Source organism: Phlebotomus papatasi, chromosome 2 (genome assembly GCF_024763615.1).
Source record: "Phlebotomus papatasi isolate M1 chromosome 2, Ppap_2.1, whole genome shotgun sequence".
Taxonomy (NCBI): domain Eukaryota; kingdom Metazoa; phylum Arthropoda; class Insecta; order Diptera; family Psychodidae; genus Phlebotomus; species Phlebotomus papatasi.
The window spans coordinates 70,972,950-70,991,540 of NC_077223.1; the positions used below are offsets into that span (position 1 = coordinate 70,972,950).

Consider the following 18,591-nt stretch of genomic DNA (forward strand, 5'->3'; position numbering starts at 1 on the left):
TCAGAATTTTTTCTGGCAAAAAATGAGCAATTCAAGTCATTTAATTTCAAGTGGTAAGTAATTTAAACAAGAAGTTGTTGTAGATAAGTGACGAGGTTAATTTATGGTTCCAGAAGCTTCATCTGGACCGAATAAAAGAAAGAGGGGCCCCAACACACTTTTAAGCCAGAAAGAGTGCTTCGTCAATTTTGTCCTGGAACACAGAGATACTCTGGACGCATTAAGCGACAGATATGATCCCCTTTGGTCAAACCTTTGATTAACGCTCTTTCCGGAACATCAAAAGGATTCGATTCATCTCTCAAGTACCTCATTCGTGATCTCTGCGCACGACTAAAGAGGATAATAAGTTTTAAATCAGTTCAGAAGTTCATTCCTGAGAGCTCGACACACAGCTTCTTCCAGTACTAGATCCATTGACTTCGAAAACTGAAAATAAGCAAAAACTATGTACAGTAGAGACAGTAGACTCTCGCACAATCGGCTCTTTCTCAATCGGGCGAAAAACTTTGTTGACAATTTTCACGCTTAATTATGAAGCTAATTTGCTCAAATTCGCTGTGGTTCTTCCTATTTTAACATGATTTTTTTATAATTAAGCGCTTTTTGTGGAACTTACAAAGGCTTTGACACCCAAATCTATCGATAAACTGGATTGCATTTTGCCCCAAATGCCCAATTGAGAGAGAGTCTACTGTATATGATCAAGTACATCACTCTCCAGAAAAATATACATCTTTGTGATAAATTAAACTCACCTTTTTGATTAAACACATCTCTTGAACAATTGAAAATCTCAAATTGAACTGGACTTAAAGGTTTAAAAGGTCCTCTCAAGCAGCTTTTAAATTAAAGGCTATTTTATAGACGTTTGACATCTTTAAGTCTGTAATGTCAAACTTTAGCGTAGAATTCGAAATTCACAGTCTTAAAGGTTTAAATAAATTTGACACTTTAAAATTAAAGATTTTTATCAGAGCATACGAATCGGCCTTTAAAGGGCGATTTAAAGATTTAAGACTTAAAGATTTATCTCAAAATTGGGGGGTTTATTTGAGAAAAATCCGAAAATTCCTTCAAATACTCCACGTAAAATAGAAAAGAAAACGGATAATGTCTAGAATTTTCCGCGAAAAACATATCAATTTTGAATTTTACTCTTGAGTGATTGTATGTACACTGTACAGTATCTTCATATCAGTATCTTCATAAATTTAAAATTTTCAACGATTTTTGTATTTTTCTTAAATTGACTATAGTTCGTATATGTGTTTTTATAAAAATAAAATCGAATTCTAAAAGGGAATAAATGTTTACAACAATGTTATTTAATTGTTTATTCGGTTTATTCATTCATTGAAATTACTTCAGTATTCAGTTTTCAATTTCCACACGAAAATATCACCTGATTCTCTCCGATTTTCGTGAATGAGCAGGCAGGTGGGAAAAATAGGAGAAAATGTCACGGAGAGAAGCTCGCATAAAATTTTCTCTCACAAAGTGGAGGATACGGTGATACGGACCCAGCCTTCACATTTTTCGCCTGCTTCGCAAAAAAAACAATTCACTTATAAAGAACACAATAGAAATTTCATTTGCAAAAATTTATTATATTATTTAGTATTTCAAGATAATTTTTAATTTAAAAAAAAAAAACGAGAAAAAATGCACAAATTTTTCGCGCCTGCTCGCGCGCTTTTTAGCCAAGACACTTTCCATTGGAAAGCTCTTGGAAATATTTTGAAATTTCAAATGACATCCGCCGAGATCATGCTGCTGGTTGCTCTGCTGCATTCAATTCTAAGCCAGGAATGCCTACATCTCTTCATATCAGCTTTGAGGGCGTATTTCCTCAGACAGACTGGGCACTCATGAGGCTTCAATTTCAAGTGATATCCCCGGATATGCTGCTGAAGTCCATTTGAGCGTTTAAATACTTTAGGGCAGAGTTTGCACTGGAAACTTCGGATGTCCGTGTGAGAAACTTTGTGCTGCCACAGAAGATTGGCCCTTGGAAAGCTTTTGCCACATGTCTCACAGATGCAAGGCTTCACTGAACGTACCTGATGGGAGGATTCATGAAGCTTGAGGCCATTTTGCGATGAAAACTGCCTTCCACAGACTGAACACATAAATTGCAGAAGATTCTTCAGCGGACTCGATTTTATGCAGTTCTTGGACATTTTCACATGGCGTCTCAGATCGTGGGATTTGTCAAAGATATCACCACAATTTCTACATCGTTGATCCCATTCTTTCTGAGGCCGATGGAGACGTTCATGGCGAAGGAGATTGCTAGTCCTGCCGAATGTTCTGCCACAAATTTCGCAGGAATACCTTCCATCTTCCCGGATCCTATGGATCCTCTTGGGGTTGCTTTCCTGGGAATATCGCCCTGGGGCTCTTGGATGACTCTCCAGGATGTGTTTACGCAATTCAAGGAGTTTGGGGAATTCCAGTGGACATTTGGAGCAAGAAAAACTCAATCCCTTCCTTCGTTCACAGAGGAATCTCTGATGATGATTGTGAGGGAGTTTACTGGGAAAATCCTGACCACAATCACGACATTTTACTCTTCTACTGGCTTTCTTCCCATCGATTCTGTGAATTTTGATCTTGTGAACCAAATATTCCCTCAAATTCTCAAAAATCTCTCCACAAACTGAACATTTGGACACTTTCCCCGAGTGTTTGTCCATTTTGTGATCACTCAGCGCAGCTGGAGTCTCAAAGTGATCCTGGCACTTGTCACATTTATGAGGTATCAGTAGATTTTTAATTATATTAATTCGCGGAGTTGAATTGACAGTTTTCTCACCCGGAATGCCCTCCAATTTTTCCATTTTGCAAGTTTCCAGCGGGGATTTTGCATAAGTATGATCAGAAGGGATGGAAAAAGCCCCAAAATCCGTGATCCAATTTTCAGGTTTCAGTTCACTCTTCACAGAAATCGAACTAATGATCTCAATACGATTTTTCGGTGGAATTTTCACTTCAGTATCGGACGTTTCTTCAGCAATATCAATAAAAACCTTCTCGAGATCATTGATCTCCAATATTTCGCAATTTTCCGGCTCATCCGATTGATCATAGTTGAAGATATCATCGAGATACTGTTCACAGAATGTTTTCTCACTTGACTGGTTGGGTATTTCCTCAGGGATGGAATCAAATGTAGCCTCTCGGACTTCAATTGTTGGATGTGAATTGACTTCTTCCTTCACAGTTACTTCCTGTTTGATTTTTACTGGTTTTACCTGCTTTTCCGGAGACAGTTTATCCTGGGAAATTTTCAATTTCTCACTCTGACACCTCGTCACCATATCCACAAAGGCTGCGAAGGATTTCAACAGGGAAAAGCAGCTCCAGCATGGAGAAATTGGCGATGTACTGAAGGAAATTGTAGGAAAACACTTTGCTATCCACTCAGAGACATTTCCATCACCACTAGAATTTTCTTTTCCCTCCCATTGGCATCCACAGAGATGACAAAATTGCTTTTCTGGTTCTTTTTCTGGAGTTTTCTCCCTGATTTCCTGAAAAACAGCCTCTTTGTCATCCCTGGGATTCAGCTGTGATGGAATTGCTCGGCTTTTGAGACTCCTCCGGCCACAGTGTTGCTTGAAATCTGTTTGTGCAAAGTGACGACTGCAGATTGATGTCCATCTAGATGGTTTCCAATCACTCCCTCTCTCCTGGACAACAAAAGCCTTCCATTTCTCCAGCAAGGCCCGATCTTTCCGCGGAAACCTGAAATATTCGATTTTAGAGCAAATCCTCCCTTTAAATCTTGATTATTTCTATCCAGTCTTCTTACTTATGAAATGATATGTCAGCACTGTGAGAATATTTGTCCACACAACTGGGAATAGCACAGAAAGAAGGCATTTTCTCAGCAACTTCCTGTACACAAAATAAAAACAAACTGACAGCTGAAAAATTGAGGTTATGTTATTCAACTTTGAGGTTAGGTCGAAGTGAAAATGCGGAAAATTTGCCGGAAAGCATGCATTTTATTGGCGATAAGAATGTATGACAATAAATAGCAAAAAAATCTTCAAATGCCTTTTCTACTTCTTGCCCTTGTCCTTCTTGGCAGCCTTCTCGGTGTCAATAGGAGCAGGCTTGACGAAAGGAATCTCCTCCTGGTACTCCTCCGGCATAAATTTCTTAAGGACTTCGGGTACCTTTACTCCTGTCTCCGTTTGATGAGTCTCCAAGAGGGCACAAATCACCCTAGTGGTTGCACACATGGTCGCATTGAGCATATGAACAAAATCCACGCTAGTATTCATCTTCTTGGTCTGACCATAGCGCACCAGAAGCCTCCTTGCCTGATAGTCCAGACAATTGCTGCAGGATACAAGTTCTCGGAATGCCTGAGATCCACCAAACCATGCTTCCAAATCCAACTTTTTAGATGCTGCATGATTCAGTGCTCCTGAAACAATATTGACAATTCTATAAGGAATACCCAGAGATTGGCAAAATTCCTCCGCATTGCCAATCATTTCGTCCATCATCTTCCACGATTCATCGTCAAATGGTGAAGTCAGCACAAATTGTTCAATTTTCTCAAATTGATGAACCCGAAAGATTCCACGAGTATCACGCCCATGAGATCCTACTTCCTGCCGGAAGCACGTTGATAATCCGGCATATTTGATGGGCAGTGCCGATTCAGCAATCCACTCATCACGATGGTAAGCTGCAATGGGTTGTTCCGAAGTTGCAATCAAGTATTTCTCATCGAGAGATCCTTCTTCCACTTTTTCACTGCCTTTTCCAACCACCTTATACAGCTCCTCGTCGAACTGGGACAATTGGGCAACTTCCTGCATCACCTGTAACATGGATATTGAAGAAATATATCATAAAGATGATAGCCATAGATGAATATCGCTATGAAAGAGCAATTGGTTTCTTCCAACCTTTAAATCCAAAACTTTTAGGTTATGTTCGATCTAACCCTAAAAAACTAAAGTAAGATTTTTTAATGTCCTTTTTAAAGAAATTTCTGATGAGTAGTTTTCGCTTTACAAAGATTAAACTTGGAGCTCTACAAAAATAAAACTGAGAATAAATTTTCTTTTTATTCCCAAAGTATTTGTTTTTTTTTTTTGTAGTGATCTTGCATCAAACCGATCTAACCTCAATCCCGGCAATGTTTAGACAAATAATTCTATTTAAATTAATTTTTTAATGTTAATTTTGACTAGTGTTGAAGATGAATATTTGAACTCTTTTTTTAAAAATTTTTCGCTACAAATTCAATTAAAATCAGAACTTTAAAATATTAGTTTTATGTGCAAGAAACCATTTGAAATCGCAATAAAAAAGTGACACAATTATTTATTTGTATTTAAAAAGGTTAGATCGGAAAATAGAATCCTGGGATCCCTGAAAAATGTAAAGGTTCCCAGAAAAAAATGTATGGGTTCCCGGACTTCCCAGAAAAAATGTATAGGTTCCTTGAAAAATGTATAGAAGTTCCCTGAGTTCCCAGAAAAAATGCATGGGTCCCCTGAGATCCCTGAAAAATGTAAGGGTTCCCAGAAAAAAATGTATGGGTTCCCCGAGTTCCCAGAAAAAATGTATAGGTCCCCTGGGATCCCTTAGAAATGTAAGGGTTCCCAGAAAAAAATGTATAGGGTGGAATCACCAGTTCTCGCCAGTGCCCCACTTCTCGCCACTTACATTGAAATCGCTATTTTTCGCAATTTATGAAATAAATGAGTCGCAATTTTTTTGTATTGTTTCTGCTTCTACGCATAGAATCGAAAAATAATAATTATTCGTTTTGGATTCACGATTTTGATCACTTTTTAGAGCAATATTTTAAGCAAGTGCATCGAATCCAACATCTCTTACCAAATGTACTAAGTGTCGTCAAATTTTCATCAGGCCAAAAATACCTATTTGGGTAAATAATTTGTCTATTGAATATTTAATTGCACTTGTGGAATACATAAAATTTGTATTTAGTCAATTAATATTCATTCATTCATTTTCAACCGCTTATCCCTATTGGGGTCGCGGGCCCATGACATCCAATCTAGCAGCCCACGCCTGTCGGTCCTCCGCCACTTCAGGAAGATGTTCGAGTTCGATCCCGAGGCGTTCCAATTAATATTTCATTTTATATTATTTTTGTATAAAAATGAGGCATGGCGAGAAGTGGTAATATTCTGGAATTGATTTTACCACCTGTCGCCATATCTTTTCAATAGGCGACGCTAACTTCACTTCGTACATTCTCAGTTGTCAAATCTGCATTGTTTACTTTCTGCAAAAGCCCCATAATTTGATTTCTCAAATAAAAGTGAAGAAAAATCATTTAAAGAGAGTAATAATAAAGTGATCACAAGGAAAGAGAAATGGTGAATGTATTCTTTTCATAGCATTGCCTAAAATAACCGAGTGTGGTTCTTTCCAAGTGGGTGGCGAGAAGTGGTTACAAATTTTACAAAACTGGCGAAAAGTGGTAAAAAGTGGCGACGAAATGCTTATTTTTGCATTATTAATAAAAATCAGTTTTTTAAGTAGTCCAGCGTTATGTTCTAGGATTATTGTTTTCACGTATCTAGAGCCAATACATCTAAGTAACTTTGTGTCAAATTTGACTTATCTTGTAACAAGGATTCGAAAGTTATGATTAAATGAATTTAATTTTTTCCTAAACATGGCGATAGCCGGTTATTCCACCCTAGGTCCCCTTAAAAATGTATAGACGTTCCCAGAGTTCCCAGAAAAAGTGAATGGGTCCCCTGGGATCCTTGAAAAATGTATGGGTTCCCAGAAAAAAATGTATGGGTTCCCCGAGTTCCCAGAAAAAATGTATAGGTCCCCTGGGATCCTTGAAAAATGTAAGGGTTCCCAGAAAAAAATGTATAGGTCCCCTTAAAAATGTATAGACGTTCCCAGAGTTCCCAGAAAAAGTGAATGGGTCCCCTGGGATTCCTGAAAAATGTATGGGTTCCCAGAAAAAAATGTATGGGTTCTCCGAGTTCCCAGAAAAAATGTATAGGTCCCCTAAAAGATGTATAGGCGTTCTGTGAGTTCCCAGATAAAATGTATGGGTTCCCCGAGTTCCCAGAAAAAAAATGTATGGGTTCCCTGGGTTCTCTAAAAAATGTATAAGTTCCCCGTGTTCCCAAAAAAAATGTATAGGTCCCCTTAATAATGTATAGGCTTTCCCTGAGTTCCCAGAAAAAAATGCATGGGTCCCCTGGGATCCCTGAAAAATGTATGCGTTCACCGAGTTCTCAAAAAAAAAAAAATGTATGGGTTCCTCGAGTTCCCTGAAAAATGTATGGGTTCCCCGAGTTCCCAGAAATAAATGTATGGGTTCCTCGAGTTCCCTGAAAAATGTATGGGTTCCCCGTGAGTTTCCAGAAAAAATGAATGAGTTCCCTGTGAGTTCTCTGAGGGAAATGTATGGGTTCCCCGGGGTCCCCATAAATTCTCCGAGTTCATCGTTAGTTCTCTGAAAATTGTGAGTTACTCGTGTTCCTCGATCAGATTGGATTGAGTTCCCGTACATGGGTTATCCCTTGTTCATAATACAGTGCTGTCTCGCTATATGCACAGTTTGGGTACTTTTTTTGACAGTTCTCTCTCTGAATATGCACAACTTTTTTTGAAATTCCCAACGGTTTTTTTCTTTCTTTTAAAACATTATTATTTTTTTATTGTTCTAGAATTCCCCGTGTTATTTTAACTATAATATGAGACAGAAAAAATAAAATTAAGATAATTAAAAACGAGAAAAATTAGTTACCAAGAAAATAATTTTCTTTATTACTTTGTCAAAATGTAAACAAATTGATTTTGAATGCAACCGACACAAAAGCTGTGCATATAGAGAGTGTGCATAAAGAGACAGAACTGTACCAAGATTACAAAGCAAGAAATTTCGGCATTTTATGCAGATCAAATTATAAAAAAATCAATTTTTTCTAACCACTGAAGTCCTTAAATTCTTAATATTCCCTTGGAAATATATTTTTTTTACATCAAAAAATATTAAAGTTTGCAAAGAAAACAAAAAAAATAAATAGAGGTTATGTTGTTCTTCTCAAAAATATTCCTAACCTTTTGTTTAAGAAATTCCCTCCCTTCCCAACATTGACGGTTAAATGAAGGAAAATCATTTTCATATCTTTAAAAACACGCAAATATCCAGAAAACAAATAAAATAACTCAGAAAATAAAAGAAAATGCAAATTTACCTCTTTGCGCATAAAGAAAGGAGTGTAAAGGGGTTTGTAGCCTTTCCGGAAGAGAATATGCAGAGCGTGCTGGATCAATGCCTGTTCTAGGAATACAGCGGCTCCTGTGAGAAAATATCCTCTGGATCCAGCCACTACTGCTCCCTTCTCTGCATTCATCCCGTCAATCATGTGAATGAGATCAACATGCGAGTATTTTCCAGTCCGGGAACAATCTCCAAAAGTTCTCTCCACTCTATTCTCGTCCTCGTCATTGCTCACGGGTACCGATTCATGGAGATAATTGCCTACTTCCCTGAGAGCACTATTACGCTTGGATTCAGCTTCCAGGAGGGCTTTTTCATTGAAGTCAATGGCCTCATCGATAAGGACACGAACTTTCTTAATCTGATTCACTGTCAACTTCTGCAGATCATCCAGAGTGATCCCTTCGAGATTCTCCACCATCGACAGTGGTACAGCCTCATTTTCATCCCCCACAGCTTCCTTCTTCTTCATCTTCTCACCAATTGCCTTGCTGCAAGTGTTTTTCATGCGATTCCAATTGTCTGCCTTGTGCCTCCGATTTCGCCATTCCGTGTCTTGTTCAATCACCGTCTCCACCAGAGCTACATCCTTAAAACGCTTCACTTGATTCTTCCTCACAGCATCGGGATCATGTCCCTTATCACTACGAAACACATCGAGATCCAAAACCATGATTTTCCTGCACAATTTTCGTCCAAAACACGCGAAAATTTTTTCTGTTGCAAAAATTCCACTGACACTCAACGTGGCGGTGTGGTGGCGCTACAGTCGTCAAGAAGATTGGCGATGTTTTATCGGCGCGAAAAAGACTGCATTTTTCTATGTTTTCTATCACTAGTGTTTGTGACGTTTTTTGAGGAAAAAGAAGCTCTTGCGAAATTCCCGAAAAAACTCATAAATTGGTGCAATTTCACCGCAAGAAGTATTGAAATCTTTAGAAGAGACAACAGAGTATCTTTTAACGTAAAAGTTTTGCAAACAACTCGCGAGTGCTTGGCGTGAGAGCGAAGGAAAAGTGCCGATTGTGAGATTGAGGTTAAAGAGATTGTCACCCCAATTGCGCAAAAAGTACCCCCTTTTGCCGGCTAAACATCCAACCAAATGGCTAAAGTTCATATAACCAATGTCGTGGTACTCGATAATCCCAGCAGCTTCTTCAATCCCTTCCAATTTGAGCTCACATTCGAATGCATCGAAGAGCTAAAGGAGGATCTCGAATGGAAGATGATATATGTAGGTTCGGCTGAATCAGAAGATTTTGATCAGATCCTCGATACAATTTATGTCGGACCAGTACCCGAGGGACGTCACATCTTTGTCTTCCAAGCCGATCCGCCCGATGTCACGCGAATTCCCGAACAAGATGCTGTTGGTGTTACAATTGTCCTCCTGACCTGTTCATACCGGGGTCAGGAGTTTGTTCGCGTTGGGTATTTCATCAATAATGAATATGCTGATCCGGAATTGCGTGAAAATCCACCACCAAAACCCCAATTTGAGAAACTTACGAGAAATATTCTGGCCACAAAGCCCAGAGTGACGCGATTCAAGATCAACTGGGATGATGCTTCTCAAAATGGTAAGTTTTAACTTGATATAGGGGAACTGTGCCAAATTTCGGCATAGTTGCGTGCAAGCGCCAAAATCTCAAGTTTGAAATGTAATATTTTTAATACAAATTGAATGTTTTATTCCTTCTTAAGGAGTGTTGCTTGGAACCTTATTGGCAGTTTATCGTCTTCATTTTTACTCTAATCATTCTTATTTCTTTTTAAAATAAACAAAAATGTAGACATAGATTTGGTCGCCTATTTCGGCCACCTTCTTTCTCATAGTTCCTTGCCCTTCCGGAATTATTCCAGTGTCTTTTTCACATTATCTCGTTTATGGAAGCGACATTTTTTGTTATTTTTTGCATTGTATGATCTCTAGAGTATGCAAAAACTAAAAATTCATCGAAATTCGAGCAACAAAAAAAGTGGCCGGAATTGCAAACCGGCCGGAATTTGGCACACTTACCCTAAGGTCATTTTGTCTCACAAGAACTGTGATTTTTTAAGCTAAAATGTAGTTTTAGAATTTTCAAATGAGCCTAATCTAATTTTAAACATAAAAATCTCTTACAAGGGAAGTACTCGAGTCATCAAATTCAGAAAAATCTGAAACTTTGCTCAACTACGCATAAAGGCATCAAATTAAACGTGGTATATTCAAAAAGTGCGAAATCGGGTTAATTTTTTTTTAAAAATTCCCCAAAGTTGAAAATGACACCTTACGCAGCACATAATAAAGAAAATTCGTATGGGACTGCATGCGGCGCTGGCTCAGCGGTAGCGCACCGGGCGTTCAACGGGAGTGCCGCGGGTTTGATCCCCTGGCTCTGCCTATTTTTTTTCCTATTGATATCTTTTTTTTTTTCAATTAAAAATTCTATTCTTTATTAAGTAGTATTATTGTAGTGTAAATTGCTTATCTAGAGTGGTTAATCAAAATCCTCAACAAATTTTTAAAAGCGATGAAAGTGCATCCCATAATTTATCAAATAATCAGTTTACTAGTAGAAAAATAAAAAAAAAACTGTATGTACTTACAGTCAGCTATCTGAGGATCGTTGTAAATATTATTTAAAGTTTTTTATTGAAATTTTATAAAAGATAAGAAAGGTCGAAGACCCAAACCAATTTTTTTTTGAAAAATCATTTGGAAACCTGCACTCAAACTGATTGTGAAAGTATAGTTTTTATTCGATGTGCACATTGTGATTGCACTCTCTCTTTTAATCATTTCTTTACTGAAATCCATATTCACTAATTAGTTTTAAAAAAAAACTAATTCGTGTATTGTGGATTTCGATAATGAATGATGAAAGCCGAAAGTACCACAACGAGAGCATATGGATTGAAAGTATGACTTAAACATTTATTTGAGTACAGGTTTCCAAATGATTTTTCAAAAAAAAATAGGTTTGGGTCTTCGACCTTTCTAATCTTTTATAAAATTTCAATAAAAACTTTAAATAATATTTACAACGATCCTCAGATAGCTGATTGTAAGTACATACAGTTTTTTTTTTATTTTTCTACTAGTAAACTGATTATTTGATAAATTATGCGATGCACTTTCATCGCTTTTAAAAATTTGTTGAGGATTTTGATTAACCACTCTAGATAAGCAATTTACACTACAATAATACTACTTAATAAAGAATAGAATTTTTAATTGAAAAAAAAAAGATATCAATAGGAAAAAAAATAGGCAGAGCCAGGGGATCGAACCCGCGGCACTCCCGTTGAACGCCCGGTGCGCTACCGCTGAGCCAGCGCCGCATGCAGTCCCATACGAATTTTCTTTATTATGTGCTGCGTAAGGTGTCATTTTCAACTTTGGGGAATTTTTAAAAAAAAATTAACCCGATTTCGCACTTTTTGAATATACCACGTTTAATTTGATGCCTTTATGCGTAGTTGAGCAAAGTTTCAGATTTTTCTGAATTTGATGACTCGAGTACTTCCCTTGTTAGAGAAATAGTCAAAATCGACTAGACAAGATTTTTCACCTCCTAAAATCCAAATCATAATCGAATTTACACGTATCCCGAGAGTCGGAATCGGAAGCACACCTAGCAAGGACATTTGAAAATAATCAGTTCCCATAAGATGGAATACGAATTGTAGATTTCAATCTCATTCACGAAGGTTCCCAATTTTTAAACAAGAAGAAGAAGCACTTAATTTTAACATAATTACTTTTATTTAAACTATCCCAAGACAATTTTCGCAAAAATTCAGCTCTTTCGATTTATAAGATTTAAACTTTAAACCATGTAGTATAATGCGCGCTTCAGATTGGAGGTTTAACCTAGTACTCGAAGGTCTTAAAAATCTAAATAACAAGCAATTTTATTGATTTTTCAAAATCTAATGAATTTGCCCTTATCATCCAATCCTAAACAACAATTTTCTAAAAAATCGTGCCTGATTGTGATTAGGAATTAGAAGAGTTAAACCAAATGGCTAAGTCTTAGGTCTGAAGCCGGTATAAGACCCTCAGACCTGAAGCTCGTATAAGTTAATTTAGTTTTTTTTTTAAATTTTTTTTAATTAGCTTGAATGCAGAATGTAAAAGTTAAAAGTAAATTAAGAATATTAGCCAGGTTATGGAGAAATGCGACTTTTGCGATTTATCATCAAATAGATTTATTAACCTTTTAAGGACGATTTGGTTCACCGGTGATCCAAAAATGAAATTTTTCATACGGTCACCTGATGATTCGTTCTAAAAACGCAGAAAAAATGATGTGTTTCGGCTGAAATACATCATCGAAATCAAAAATTCGTATTTCTTGATATTCCAAATCGAAATTTAGACATATTACGATTTTAGCGCCCCTAGTAGTAGTTATGTGATGTTTTGTAGTATTAAAAAGTTGCGGTATTTATCACAAGATATTAAATTTTAGTTGATGTTATTTACAATCTCAGGTTTTGTGGTCCGAGGTGAAATCCGACCTCGTCAGATCGTGCCCAAATTTTGAATCTACAGGTTTTGACACTCATAGATTATAAATATAATTTGCCTTTAAAAATTGATTTTCGTGCCCATATCGTCCCATCTGTCCATCGTAAATATAACAATTTCTGGACAGAGATATCGACAAGCGGTTTTCGACAGAGATTAAAGATCGTGTTAACGACATCAGATGGTGATATAAGATTCATCCCCCTAAACTAAACCTCTTTCTGCTTCCGCCTTTTTAAAACACCAATACAACTAAAGCATCGGACTCAAATTTTAGTACGTTATAGATGGACCAAAGACCTTTCGATAAAAAAAAAACTTAGCCTCCCCTGACCCTCCTAACCCGAGCTATAGGGGGTAAAAAAGTTGTTTTTTCAATTGACCATAGCTCTGGTTCTAATTGCAAGAATTTAATCATCTTTGGTGATTTAGAAAGCTTTCGTTAAATGTTACACCTTATTAAACACCCTAACTTCACATGATTTAATGGAAAGTCCAATTAATCAAAAAACCGATTTTTATAAATTCGATGTCGAATATTTTGAATTTCTTTAAATTTTTGAATGTCTTAGCCGAGGGCGAGACCTTTCCAACAGTGGGTCGCAGTCCCGCCTCAATGTTCCCTGATCAGAACTATAACAAAAAATGTATTGACCGGACCATATCTTCGGTAATTATAAAGCGATTTCGATAAAATGTTATTATATTGTATCTGAGATTGAGACCCTTCTAGTAACGAGTCGCATCCGTTCCCCACATCACCACAATGTACCCCGACCTTTACTATACCGAAATTGAGCAGGCCCTATGTCTAATGTTTATTAACCGATTTCAATGATTTTCTTTCTTTTCTTAGTCTTCTGTACTCATAATATTTAAAATGGAAAATGATCAGTAATAAGCCAGATAAGCTCATTGCTCAGAATAATACTACGGAAAGGACGTTAGAATAAAAATGATGTGCCAGTTTTCATGTAAATTTTCCTCAAATTGAATTAAAATTAGTGTAAGGCCGGTTTCAGACTGGAGGTTTAGCCCAGTTTCCGAAGGTCTCAAAAATCTAAATAACAAGCAATTTTACTGTTTTTTCCAAACCTAATGGATCAATTGCCCTTAATATCAAATCCTAAACAATAATTTCCTCAGAAAACATTCCTGATAAGGAATAAGAGGAGTTAAGCCAGATGGCTAAGCCTTAGGTCTGAAGCCCGTATAACCGGCACTGGTTTCTCAGGTGATGCTGGCACTTTTATAACGAATTCATTCATTTCGGGTTTCTTTAATTAATAGCTTATTTTGGACGAAATACAGATATAAATGTCTTCTACAATTATGCCATAGGTGCAAAGTAATCATCAAGATCGGTTAGGCACGTGCCGAGATAATTTAAGTTATGTGTAATGCAAATTGTTTTTTCGACTATGGCGCCCCTAGCGTTGGTCCTACAAAGTTCCATTATTCTAGAAAGTTGTGACGCTTTGCGAGACCTATAATTTTACCCTCACGTGTCAAAATCGGTCAAATAGAACCAGAGATATAAGGTTTTGAATTTCGTGATCTTTGACCCCTCATATTTCCGGTTCTATTTTAACCACAGCAAACCCACGCCACTTTTTGGAAACTTCATAGCTTAGACTAGAATACTCCTAAAAGTTGATTAACTTGCACAATGGCATTTTTGAGAAAAATGAGTTTGAATTTTTTGATGCTATCGCAACGCCACCTGTAGTCACTTTTTGAACTTCCATCTGAAAGTGCTTATCGAGACGAAACCAAAAACCCAAAATTTAGGTCAAAATGTTAATTAGAATCGGAGATATAGGCTGGTCAATTTTCTAACTTTGACCCCTTATAGCTCGGGTCAGGGGTTATCGATCGACTTAAGTATTTTTTGTGTTTGGTACGTATAATCTGTGGACCGAAAGTCGATATCTCTCTTAGTTTAGAAGCTATTAAGCTCCAAAGCACCCATATATTCGTGATCAGGAAGTTGCTAAATACATTTTGGCAATGTTTGGGGCCGATCGGAGAGCATGAGATGTTGTTAGGATTATAGTAAGATGAGATTGTTAAGAATCTCACCTAAAATAGCGTCGAGAGAATTCTATCCGTTACTGTTGCACACCTTTTAGATCAGGAAAATTTCATGAAGTCGAAATTCGAATCCATTTCCTTCGCACACGCTTTGCATATGTCTATCTCATTCTCTCGTACTCTTCTTCTTTTAAACATCACTCCAAATTCAATTTTGCTCAATCGAATTTTGTATGCGAAAGAATGAGATAGTCATATGCAAAATATATATGAGAAAATAGAGATTCGAATTTCGACTACACCGTAAAAAATTTCGGCACATATTTGTTCCAAAAATTAGCTCGTCCACGGACACCATAATTTTTGGCACAATCTTGTTCATTTAATGAGACTCAAAAAAGATACAGTAGACTCTCTCTCAATCGGGAATACGGGGGGAAATGTCATCCGGTTTAGCGATAGAATTGAGCGTCAAAGTCTTTGTAAATTCCACAAAAAGCGCTCAACTAAAAAGAATCACGATAAAATAGGAAGAACTACAGCGAATTTAAGCGAATTAGCTTCATAATTAAGCGTGAAAATTGTCACCAAAATTTGACGCCCGATTGAAAAAGAGCCGATTGAGTGAGAGTCTACTGTAATCAATATTAGTAACGAATTTGTTCCAAAAAGTAGCACGTCTAGTATAATATCGTATCCCTCCTTTCACACTCAGTCACCCGTCACCTAAGCGAGGAGGACCCCAAATCTATGGCAATTTTCGTACTACGTACATGGTTTCACTTTTTTTTAATTCGAGATTCCCTTCCCCTGCTGCTGCCAGCACTCGCATATGATTTCGTCATGCACGCGTCTGTATAAAACACTCTTAAGATGATTTTTTTATTTGATGTTCCTTATGAACTTTCGCCACTGAAATCCATCTCGACTGAAGTATAAGCCTTAACTGTAAGACGAAATCTCTTACACGAATTTGTTACAATGGAAACAAAAAGATTCCCCATATAAGTAACAACTTCGTTCCAAAAATTACCTCATCCACGAACACCGAAAATTTTTGGGACAAATATGTTACAGACGTAGGAATAATATTGTTATAAAAAATATGTACCAATTTGTTTCTGATAGTGGGAACAAAACAGCCGAGTGCAATAAATTCTATTCCAACTTTCAGGAATAAATTTGTATGAAACGAAGTCAACTCAAATTTGTAGACATTCCACCGTATCAAAACGGTTCCAAAAGAAAACTCTAACACAATTGTAACTATATTTCATAACAAAACTTTAAAGAAAACTTTTTGGAACAAACAAATATCTTCTCTAGGTGCAAATTTATTCCAAAAAAAATTTGTTCCAATATTTTGGTCAGTGTCCAAAAGTTTTTACCGTGTAATTTTTTAGCCAAAATTTGTTGAGACTGAGGCTTGATTAGCTGTCGTCCTTGAAATCGTTAGAAGGAGTAACTCAAGGTTATTTTCCTAGTTTAAATATATGGAAGAATTTAAAAATAATGGATGCTTTCTTCAGATATCCTGGAAAACATGTTTTTAACTGGGGAAGACGAAAAGTAGATAATTTTTTGGGTTCCTCTGCGTCACAAATCGGTCATCGTTTGGGTTGCAGTTCTAAATTATTTATATTAATTTCGGTTTGTGGAATTCGTGCTAAGAGATATGTATGATTGAAATCGGTGGCAGCCAAAATCCCGAAAGACAAATTTCCGAATTTTCACGCGGGTAGAATCGGGGGAGTAGCTATGATACCGTATGATACTTTTAAGAATTCGGGATTTTGGCTTTCGGGATTTTGGCTTATTCGGGATTTTGATTTTCGAGATTTTGGCGTTCGAGATTTTGGGTTTCGGGATTTTGACCGGGACCCGTTTGAAATATTTTTACAATCCGGCGTTACGTTAAGTATTTGGCTGGCATTCGGTTATTCGGTTACTTATATGGGGATAGTTTATTTTTGAAATCAAAATTTTCAAAGAACTTTGAATGTGTAATCCCGATTAAAGATGAAAGAGAATCACAGCTAAAATGTCTTTTGGATGTCTCTGTGGGTATTTTAAAAATGTGCCAAAAATATTCCAGGAGCCACTTCGCACAGCGCCCTGACTGATGAGAATATGGAGCAGGAAAATATGGGATGTTCAGTGGATGAGAACAGCTTGGCAATGCCAACAGACACCACCCAACCCAATGGTGTCAATGAGAATTCTAATTCTCTGGCCATGATGGAATGCTGAAGATCTCTCTCTGTCGACAACGTGGTTTTTAAATCCAGTTTAGCAAAGTTAATTTTACTTATCAATCATCCTTTCCCAATTAAATCTCATTGCGTTCACTCGGAAATTTCGTTGTAAATAATAAATTTTCTACACATTTATCAAGTGGATTTTTTCTGTTTGTCTGTTTATGTCCAGAATCCCTTGAACGAGTTTGGGGATTGTCTTGAAACACCAAAACATTTCTTCATTGGTGACTTCTTTGGGAAGAAGGGGAATTTTGCAAATGCATCCTCTGTACAGGTAAAGATTCCGCGCATGATGAAGAACAGCAAAGCGTTTTCTAGGCGTTGCGATGAAGAGCCTGTTGGACAGGGTTAATCCTTTGCGTATGAGCTTATTCAGGCTTATCTCGGAACCTGTGGCTGATTGCAGAATTATTAGATTTTCCGATTTTGTTTCCGCAAAATAGCTCTGAGAAAGGATACTTTCTGCCAGGGAGTCTTTTCTCATGGGTTCTTTCTTGATATCGTAGGTTGCTCCTGACTCTGGCATTCCCTCGAGATCTTTCTCCGTTTCAGAAGCATCGTATACCATCGTTGGATCATGGATCGTGTCATCGATAGCTTCAACGGTCTCTTGTTCCTGAATACTTTCTTCTGGAGTTTGCGATTCGATGGATTCGATGTCTCTGAGATATTCCGGTGAATTTTGGTGAAGATTCTCAAATTCAGGTTCTCTAGACAAAGTTGAGAGTGTCTCAGAATCTACTTCACTTTCTGAATCAGATTCAAAAGCTTCTTCATTTCCTTCAACGCTTCCAGTAACTCGTCTTTTGCCCTTTCTGACTCTCTTTACCTTGGACTTCAACTGCTTATATTTGTGCTTCAGCCGGCGTGTCATTCTTCTTAATTTCGATTCATGCTTTTCAATCCCTTGTCTATTAACTAATTGATTGATCACCTCGCTGATGACTTCCAAGGATGTCATATCCTGCCTTGAAGTCGATTGTTTAATTGCCTCATCACCGCTTTCCGGAAGCGCTTCTTTTTCCGTAGGAAATTTTTTGTCTGTCTCATCCATAATGTCCAGAGATTTCACAGTAAGCGTAGACAAATCTCGTCCTATCCCTAAAGGATTGCCTATCTTATCAAATATTTCCAAGGATTTTGATTCTGTGTCAAATGAATTTTTTTCTGAAGCTGATTGACTGCTAAATTCCCTGAAAACTTCTAAGAATTTTGCTTCCTGTGGAGACAACTTCTTACTTCGAGAAGATTTGGACAATTTTGCTCCTTTCCCTTCTGAGCTAAATTTACTGATTGAGGATTTTGTTTCTTCCAAGTGCTCTGCCTTTTCCAGCAAATTTTCCGACCGGAAACTCATTTCAGAAGTATTTTTTTCTTCTACTGAATTGATTTTGACTGCATGGAGAGTAACTCTTGTGCTCTCTTCAGCCAGCTTCATTAGGATTTCTAGAATACCATCAAGTTTGAGGTGCATCTGCAGAGAAGCCTTTCCAAAGGGATCTTCTCCGGAATTGTCGTAGGGA

At 37.2% G+C, this 18,591-nt stretch overlaps 3 protein-coding genes across 3 annotated transcripts; 1 reads left to right on the plus strand and 2 right to left on the minus strand.

Moving 5' to 3' along the window:
• Positions 1-1,748: 1,748 nt before the first annotated feature.
• LOC129801023 (zinc finger protein 675) lies at positions 1,749-3,927 on the minus strand. Its single transcript, XM_055845779.1, has 2 exons — positions 3,818-3,927; positions 1,749-3,750 (listed from the first exon to the last, which is right to left on the minus strand). Exons 1-2 carry the CDS (start codon positions 3,886-3,888, stop codon positions 1,749-1,751), a joined length of 2,073 nt encoding a protein of 690 aa, XP_055701754.1. The 5' UTR covers positions 3,889-3,927.
• Positions 3,928-3,993: 66 nt separating this feature from the next.
• On the minus strand, positions 3,994-9,035 carry LOC129804257 (serine--tRNA ligase, cytoplasmic). The gene is made up of 2 exons (XM_055851397.1): positions 8,232-9,035; positions 3,994-4,844 (listed from the first exon to the last, which is right to left on the minus strand). The coding sequence occupies exons 1-2, from the start codon at positions 8,928-8,930 to the stop codon at positions 4,071-4,073; spliced, it is 1,473 nt and encodes a 490-aa protein (XP_055707372.1). The 5' UTR covers positions 8,931-9,035; the 3' UTR covers positions 3,994-4,070.
• Positions 9,036-9,076: 41 nt separating this feature from the next.
• Positions 9,077-17,200, plus strand: LOC129804268 (histone chaperone asf1). Its single transcript, XM_055851421.1, has 2 exons — positions 9,077-9,837; positions 16,906-17,200. The coding sequence occupies exons 1-2, from the start codon at positions 9,360-9,362 to the stop codon at positions 17,058-17,060; spliced, it is 633 nt and encodes a 210-aa protein (XP_055707396.1). The 5' UTR covers positions 9,077-9,359; the 3' UTR covers positions 17,061-17,200.
• Positions 17,201-18,591: the final 1,391 nt, after the last annotated feature.

Excerpts from the sequence above, each read along its gene's own strand:
- LOC129801023 (XM_055845779.1), bottom strand. The coding sequence starts at position 3,888 with ATGCCTTCTTTCTGTGCTATTCCCAGTTGTGTGGACAAATATTCTCAC. Across the intron at positions 3,751-3,817 it reads GCTGACATATCATTTCATAA|GTTTCCGCGGAAAGATCGGG; the intron begins GTAAGAAGACTG and ends CGAATATTTCAG.
- LOC129804257 (XM_055851397.1), bottom strand. The coding sequence starts at position 8,930 with ATGGTTTTGGATCTCGATGTGTTTCGTAGTGATAAGGGACATGATCCC. Across the intron at positions 4,845-8,231 it reads CTTTCTTTATGCGCAAAGAG|GTGATGCAGGAAGTTGCCCA; the intron begins GTAAATTTGCAT and ends TCCATGTTACAG.
- LOC129804268 (XM_055851421.1), top strand. The coding sequence starts at position 9,360 with ATGGCTAAAGTTCATATAACCAATGTCGTGGTACTCGATAATCCCAGC. Across the intron at positions 9,838-16,905 it reads GGATGATGCTTCTCAAAATG|GAGCCACTTCGCACAGCGCC; the intron begins GTAAGTTTTAAC and ends AAAATATTCCAG.